This window comes from Melanotaenia boesemani, chromosome 10 (genome assembly GCF_017639745.1).
Source record: "Melanotaenia boesemani isolate fMelBoe1 chromosome 10, fMelBoe1.pri, whole genome shotgun sequence".
Classification (NCBI taxonomy): domain Eukaryota; kingdom Metazoa; phylum Chordata; class Actinopteri; order Atheriniformes; family Melanotaeniidae; genus Melanotaenia; species Melanotaenia boesemani.
This window is the reverse complement of record NC_055691.1, coordinates 1,518,597-1,527,146: the sequence shown is the minus strand read 5'-3', so window position 1 is coordinate 1,527,146 and position 8,550 is coordinate 1,518,597. Positions and strand designations below refer to the sequence as shown.

Below are 8,550 nucleotides of genomic sequence, written 5' to 3'. Positions count from 1 at the left end.
CAGAGCTTGTTCTGATTACTCTCTCCATCGACCTGGTTTCTAGTATCAGTCCAGCTTCCACTGAGGACAGAGAAGCTTTGTGTTTTGTGTGGAATTTGGAGCATTCACTTCAGTGACCATCATTCATGTTCCCAGAAAGCCTGTCTGATTATCTTTGTTCATTCAAGCTCATAACATATTCTTTTGTCTCTAAATATGTAATATCTCCTGTTTAGGACTGCTAATTGCTCCATGAAGAATCTCAGGCCATGATGCTACTTGGGTTCTGTTTCCTTGCACTGGTTTTGTGGGTTGGCATGGGAGTAAAGGTCCAAGTCAGTGGTGACCAGATGAAGCCTGCCAGAGCACCTCTGATCCCTCATCGACCTTTTGTTGTAGTGTGGAATGCTCCTACAGAGTCATGTCGCCTTAGATTCAAGGTGGACCTAGACCTGAGCATTTTTGACATTGTGGCGAACCTCAATGAAACCTTAAGTGGACCAAACGTCACCATATTTTACCACAGCCATCTGGGACACTACCCATACTACTCCAGCTCTGGGGTTGCTGTTAATGGTGGACTGCCTCAGAACCAGAGCATTTCCAAACATCTGAGCAAGGCCCGTGCTGACATTGACAAGTTGATCCCTCACAAGGATTTCCGTGGTCTAGGTGTTATTGACTGGGAGAACTGGAGGCCACAATGGGTCCGAAATTGGGGTTCCAAAGACATCTACCGCAAAAAGTCCAAGGAACAAATCCGAAAACTTCACCCAAACTGGCCAGAAAGCAAAGTAGAAAAGGTGGCCAAAGAAAGTTTTGAGAGGGCTGGACAAGGCTTCATGAATCTGACCTTGGCACTGGCTAAAGCTCGCAGGCCAGATGGGCTCTGGGGGTTTTACCTGTTCCCAGACTGCTACAACTATGGATACAAGCAGCACCCACAACGCTACACTGGGGAATGCCCTAATGTTGAACACGTCCGCAATGACCATCTGATGTGGCTCTGGAAGGAGAGTACAGCCCTCTACCCATCGATCTACCTGGATTATGAGCTAAAGTCTTCCCCAAACACTGTCAAGTTTGTCCACTATCGAGTTAAAGAAGCCATGAGGATTGCATCCATCACTCGTATGGACTTCACACTGCCTGTCTTTGTCTACTCCCGACCGTTTTATGCTTACACATTTGTTATGCTTTCAGAGGTACGTTTTCAGTTTTCACAATAGATCACAATTCATTTGTGCCTCTTTTTCTTTTATAGATGGAAAGCAGAAATATCCGGTGAAGCCTTGACCTTGACACCTGTTGTCACAAACTCTTTGATTATTTTAATTCTTTTAACTTATCTTAAACTTATTTTTTTATTGATCTATTTGTTTTAATTACTCTTATTTATACATTTATTTTTACATCAATGGTTTATTATGTATCTAGTTATTAATGATCACTTTTTATTATTTGATTGTAATTTGTTTTTATAAAATTGTAAGTGAATTCAGGCGTTAATGGGATAAGGCAGATACCATACGGCTAATGCAGCTTCTGTGGTTTAATTCCCAGCTGAAAGAATTTCTTTATAGGATTAGATTTGTGCGAAAAAGGTCAAGAAAGACACTTAGAATATAAAAAAATAGAGAATTTAATAGTTACGTCTTTGTCTTTTCTTTGTTTGCCAGTAAATATTTTGTTATCAGTTTCTTCTTTTTCATTCTTGCTGATCAGAGTTTTGCTCTCGCTGCCATCTTTGAGGTTACGTTTCCTGACTTTCTCCTTTGTGCTCCCCAACTTTTTGTTTGCATTTCTGACTAAATCCTCTTGGATGGGAGGGTCTTGTGCCTTTCCTATTTAACAGTGATTTGTTTGATTGACAGTTCAGTGACCCGGAACTTACGCAGCGTTAGCTAGTGGACTCTCTTGTAGCTAGTGGAAGCTTGTGGCTACACTGTATAAGTAAGACATAATGCCTGATGAGGTGTTCATTATCATAAATTAATGGATGACGCGGAGGCGTGAACCGCCCGATGTGAAGTCCATTAATTTATGATAACAGACACCTCAAAGGGCATTATCCCGCTTATACCATGGTCACTTAAGAAAAAAATAAATATTAAATCAATTATTATTACGTTAATAATGTTTTTCACCGTTAAAATCCTAAGTTGTTCACAAGAAGCTGCTGAGTGGACTATTTCATTGCTACGCGTTGCCAAGGTAACCGGCTCTGACACAGAACCTGCAGCTCGGTCGGTCAGCTGTTGTATTAGACCTGATCAGTGGAGAGAAGGGAGATGATTGATTAACATTATGTTACGTTACACAAACATTTCAGAGGGCGGGTGCAGTTCTTACAACTTGTGTGAGTCCACAGGATGATGCGACATTTTGTTTCAAACGGTCCACTGATAGTTTCCTACATCGTTTTTATTGCAAGAAATATTATCCACCATTCACTCTGATCATTAAATGTGTATCAAGCAAGTCTATCCTAAATGGTTTTTATAATGTTATCCACCATTCACTCTGTATCAAGTATGTAAGTAAGGTAATCAAGACAGAAAGAGGCGACGACCTTTTTAAAATTAAATGCAATGTTGATGTTGATTGTGACATTTCATAAAGATACTGGCATGTCCATAGTGGCGTTTAAAGGATGGAGATTTAATGAATGTCGACTCAGACCACTGATGGTTAAAGTCTGTAAACCCTGACCACTGCTCGTTAGGATGTTACGGGACGACAAAATGTTGCTCAATTCTAGTCTCTCCTGGACTGATGGAGCTCAAAAAGCCTGCAACTAGCTTTCACAGCAATGTGTGTCACAGACATGATCTGGCGTGTCTCCAGCCCGGCGTCTGAGTTTCCTTTGTTAAATGACATAATTGTGACAGAAAGAAATAAAGTTGATTTGTTATTCTGGTTTTTAGGGCCACTTTTTATAGCCTACAAGAGAAAATTGGTAGCCTGTTTCCACTTGTCCAGTAAAGAAATCCACACTTATGTGCATAGATTAAATAGAGCACCTATACAACTTTTAGATATAGAAATGACGGATCAGCTTCTGTCTCTTCCGTATAGCCCCCAGTGGAGGCTGTGTTGGGCAAGGTTCTCTGGGCATCCGCTCCTCTAGCTTCACCGGGACATCAAAGACTCCATTACACCCTACAGGCCAACTTCGAGCCGACTGCACAAGTCTGCATCAAATGTGGCATGTACCAAAGGGATGCTCTGTCTCCGCTGCTGTACCGCATAGGCCTGAACATCCATCCATCCATCCATTTTCTGCAGCTTATCTGGAGTCGGGTTTCAGGGGCAGCTGCCTAAGCAGGGAAACCCAGACTTCCCTCTTCCACATTCACCAGCCCATCCGGAGGGATCCCGAGGTGTTCCCAGGCCAGCCGAGAGATGTAGTCCGTCCAGAATGTCCTAGGTCTTCCCCGGGGCCTCTTTCCGGTGGGACGTGCCCAGAACACCTCACCAGGGAGGCGTCCAGGAGTCATCCTAACCAGATGCCCGAGCCACCTCATCTGGCTCCTCTCGATGTGGAGGAGCAGCGACTCTACTCTGAGCCCCTCCTGGATCACCGAGCTTCTCACCCTATCTCTAAGGGAGAGCCCAGCCACCCTGTGGAGAGAACTCATTTCAGCTGCTTGTATTCGCGATCTTGTTCTTTCGGTCACTACCCACAGCTCGTGACCATAGGCCTGAACACTCTCAGCCAATTTGGCTACCAACTCAGGAATGGGGCCACTATCAGTCACCTCCTCTACATGGATGACATCAAGCTGTACGCTAAGAGTGAACGAGACATGGACTCACTGGTCCACACCACCACAATCAACAGGAGCGACATCAGAATGCCATTCAGTCTGGAGAAAAGTGGCTGAATGGTAACAAAGAGAGGGAAGGTAGCCCATACAGAGGGCATTGCACTCCCAGAGGGCAGAATAATAGATGTTGAAGAGAGCTACAAGTACCTTGGCATACAACAAGCAAATTGCAACCACGAACAAGCCACAAAGAAAGCTGCCACAGCCACATATCTGCAACGAGTAAGGCAAGTCCTGAGATGTCAGCTCAATGGCAAGGGCAAGATCTAGGCATATAACAGCTATGCCCTGCCAGTAATCAGTTACCCAGCTGGAATAATAATTAATAATTATTATTAATAATTAATAATAAGGAGGAAATTCAAACTCAACTTGCTCTACACATTCACTGTACATCAATGGTAAATGTGTAGAGCAAGTTGAATCCTTCAAATTGCATTTTTTGAGGGTGCTCAGGAAGGAGCAGTTACACACTACTGCTGGTGATCTTCTACCATTCCACCATCGAGAGCCTGCTGACCTATGCTGTTATGGTGTGGCACGCGAGCTACATGGAGGCCAACAGGAAGGGACTGCAGAGGGTAACAAATACTGCTCAAAAGATCATCAGCTGCCCTCTGTCCAGTTTCTCTCCCAAGGCTGTCATCATTCTGAATGTGTATTTGCACTATCAAATCAAACTGCACTGCCATTTGCACATAAATTATTTGCACTGACTACTGCACCATCTTACATTAGCTACCTCAGTCATTTTATTGTGTATTTATATTTATTTTTCCATATATTTTTATATTGCTGAGTCTTTCTTTATTATAGTAATTGTGTGTGCACATTTATGGAGCTGCTCTTTAAATTTAATTGTACTACATATAATGACAATGGTAAAATGGTAAATGGTCTGTATTTATACAGCGCTTTACTGTACCTGGGATGATACCCAAAAGCTCTTTACATTACACATCACATTCACACACTGATGGCGGAAGCTGCCATGAAAGGCGCTCGACCACGACCCATCAGGAGCAATTAGGGGTTCGGTGTCTTGCCCAAGGACACTTCGACATGAACCCGACTTGGCCGAGGATTGAACCGGCAACCCTCGGGTTAGGAGACAACCGCTCTACCTTGCTGAGCCGCGCCGTCCCTAAAGGCTAAGGCTAAGGCTAATCTAATCTAATCTAATCTAATCTAATCTAATCTAATCTAATCTAATCTAATCTAATCTAATCTAATCTAACTCAGACCACAGATGTTAAAACTTGGAGGGTTCCACCCTGAATCCTGTGTCCAGAGACTATATACTAAGCGCAAAGAGGGAGGTCAAGGACTAGTGAACATCAGGGCCACTATCCAAGATGAAACATCCAAACTCCATGAACACATCAGGAAGGGATAAAGCTCTGAATGAATACCTTAGCCAATGAACCCTGGAGGAGATTGAAATGGAGAAACAATCATGGAAGAACAAGCCCTTGCATGGGATGTTCCACAGAGAGGTAGCTGAAGTGGCAAATATGAACAATGGCTACCTTCCTACTTTCCTACCTAAAGGCTAGAAAGGGCTGGACTGAAGGACAGCACAGAGACACTAATCATGGCAGCACAGGAGCAAGCCTTGAGCACCAGGACAATTGAGGCCTAGATGTACCAGACCAGGCAGGACCCCAGGTTCAGGCTGTGCAAAGAGGCCCCTGAAGCAATCCAGCACCTCACAGTAGGGTGCAAGATACGGGCAAACAAAGAATACATGGAACACCATAACCAAGTAGATTTCAGACTAAAAATGTTCTGACAGTATATTTTACTGTCAGTGACAAGATCAGTAAACAATGGTTAACAACAAGCACTCCCTATATAATTTTTGTGCACTCCGGCACAAACTGCTAAATACTTAAGGCAGACTAATTGTTGGTGGCTCTATGGAAGTACCGCAACAAATCATCTCCATATTTTTTGGAGTTGTCCCTTTGTGTCGTGATATACCAGATGGAAAGAGTCACTTTTAATTTAGAAATCCAAAGTGACATTTTTATATAAATATATATTTAAGATATTGCACATCCCACTTTGGGGGTACTGATTAAATATTTTAATACAGTCTCATACACATGTCTGAATATAATTACAGACAGGAATATAACTTGAAATATAGGTAGGCATTGGTAAATGTATTTATGTATATATATCTCTCTCTCTATCTCTCTCTCTCTATCTCTCTCTAAATCTCTTGCCTTGATTTTACTTTGTATTGGATTGATACTGAAATTTGCAGTATGGCCCAGCCATACTAGCCTGCTAGCTAATGCTGCTTAAGTTCTTGACACTGAACTGTCAATCAAAAAAATCACTGTCCCATGGAAAATAACTTGTCAGAAGACCCTCCCACCTGAGGTTTGTGCCAGAAGGGCAAACAAAAAGTCAGGGGCTGCTAAGGAGAGGGTCATGAAGTGTAAAGCTTGATTTATACTCGTGTGGCGTCTGCGTAAGGTTGGTTAGAGTGTCAACGCCATGCTCTGCATAGGTCCACAGAGGCTCGACGCGCACCTCTTCCAGACCCGACGTGCACCCCCTGCTTGCAGCGTGGTGACGTGGAAGTACTCCCATGTGATTAGTCTGTTTCTGATTAAGTGTTTCTGGATTTCTGAAGCTTTTTGCTGAACTGGTGTGGTTACCTCGAAATGGAAACTGCAGCACCAACCCGTAACTAAATGTTTGAGTGCAAGAGCACGTTTCACCAGCGTCAGCTGCTCTGACCCTACCGTATGCAAACGTTGTGTGAGTATAAATCTAGCTTAACTGCAAAGATGGCTGCAGGAGCAAAACTCAACTGATCAGTGAAAATTGAATTGAGGAAACGGATAAAATGTTGTAAAACAAAGAAAAGACAAAGACTTTACAAAATGGCTTTTCAGTAGCATGTGGAAGAACCATACAGCCACGACAGCACCAACTCCTCTTGCTTGTCACCAGTTTGGTCATCCTATTCTTCAACCAGCATTTTTCTCAAGTCAGCCAATGTTTGAGGTTTTTCATGGGAATACCCCCCTCCACATCCTGCTCATCCCACAAACACATTCCCCATGTCGAAGCATTGTTACAACAAACAATAAATCCACCATAATAATATAGTGTTTTAGTGTTTTAGATGCCTGTTGAGATAACTTTTAAGTTTAGATAACTGTACAATGCATAAGTAACTGTCTTAAAAATCTGTGCTTGAAAAACTGAATGAAATGTTTCTCTTTGTTACCTTCAGATGTAAAATAATTCTCTCTTTTGGAAACACCAACTAATAATGAGAACTAAAAATGAACCCAAAAGAACCAAAAAAGAAAAGAAAAAAAAAAAATCACATCTTTAACTGAGAAAAAGATAAACAGAAGAACAAAATGTGTTTTTGTAGCTTGGAGAACAATTTAATATGATGAAATTTAAAAAAATTAAAAAGTGTTAGTACATAGATTTTTTTTTCTAGAATGTTCTAAAAACTCAATAAATACATAAAAGAATTCCAGCGATCATTCCTAACTTACTTTCTTTCTTTTCTATTTTATTCTTTATGTTTTTATTCTGTAAGAATGACCTGGTTCATACTATTGGAGAAAGTGCCGCCTTGGGAGCATCAGGCGTCATCCTCTGGGGATCATCGGAGTATGCTCGATCAGAGGTGATTTTTCTTTTTACTGGATATTATATTTATTTTCAATTTACATAAAAACAGAAAAAAAGATCAAACAGCACAGATTATAAAACAAACAAAGTCAGATAAATGGGCAGGGTGGTTGTTAAATGTATAACCAAAACTGAAAAACCAAAGAAAAAAGAAGAAAAGAAAAGTTTTCTTTTTAGTTTAAAAGTTAATGGTAAGGACACGCAAAATGCTCCAGAGGGATGTAAGGCAGACATAGACTGGTTTAAAACATGAAGAGGCACCACCATAACTCTTGATTTTGAGTTCTGATGACTTATAATGGTCCTTTTTTCTTCTAGAGGAACTGCCTGACTGTGAAGAAGTACATTGATGGTCCACTGGGTCATTATGTCATCAACGTCACATCAGCAGCAAAACTCTGCAGCAAAGCACTTTGTAAGAAGAACGGCAGATGTGTCCGCAAGAGCTTAAACTCAGGAGTTTACCTGCATCTGAACCCACTTTTCTTTCACATCCACCGTAACCCAACACCCAGGGGCCATCGTTTCCATGTCAGAGGTCACCTAAACAGCCATGATATCCTGGACATGAAGCACAAGTTCACCTGTCAGTGCTACCAGGGCTGGACAGGAGTTTACTGTGAGATCCCCCAAGCTCCTTCCCCTCCTCTTCCTCCTCCACCACCTCAGCCTGTTGTCCCACTGCCTCATCCTTGGGGCAACAGCCTTCTGGCAGACATCCTGCTTCTCCTCTCCCTACATTTCTCCTGTTTGTGCATCATCACATTTCTGGGACTGTGTCTGACAATCAAGTGTCTCATACTGTAGACACCAACATTTACTTTAGAGCCAACGGCCACGGTTACATGGTGTCTTATCATTTTGAATAAGTAAAATAACTCAAAATTAAATTATTCTCCTTAGCGTTTAAATGGAAATAATAATTCTGAATTGAGGTTTACATGGAAAACACGTTTAATCGTCTTAATTTAATTCCACTTTAGCTCTGGGGGTTGTGAAGGGTTCTGATTGGATAATTTTACATCTACTGGAAGTAAACAAACTTCAGTTCCTGCTTCTTTTGATTTCG

The 8,550-nt window shown here is 41.9% G+C and overlaps 1 protein-coding gene across 1 annotated transcript; it reads left to right on the top strand.

Annotated features, from left to right (window-relative positions):
• Nucleotides 1–296: 296 nt before the first annotated feature.
• On the top strand, nt 297–8,288 carry hyal6 (hyaluronoglucosaminidase 6). Its single transcript, XM_041996974.1, has 3 exons — nt 297–1,184; nt 7,387–7,476; nt 7,800–8,288. Exons 1-3 carry the CDS (start codon nt 297–299, stop codon nt 8,286–8,288), a joined length of 1,467 nt encoding a protein of 488 aa, XP_041852908.1.
• The last annotated feature ends 262 nt before the right edge of the window (nt 8,289–8,550 follow it).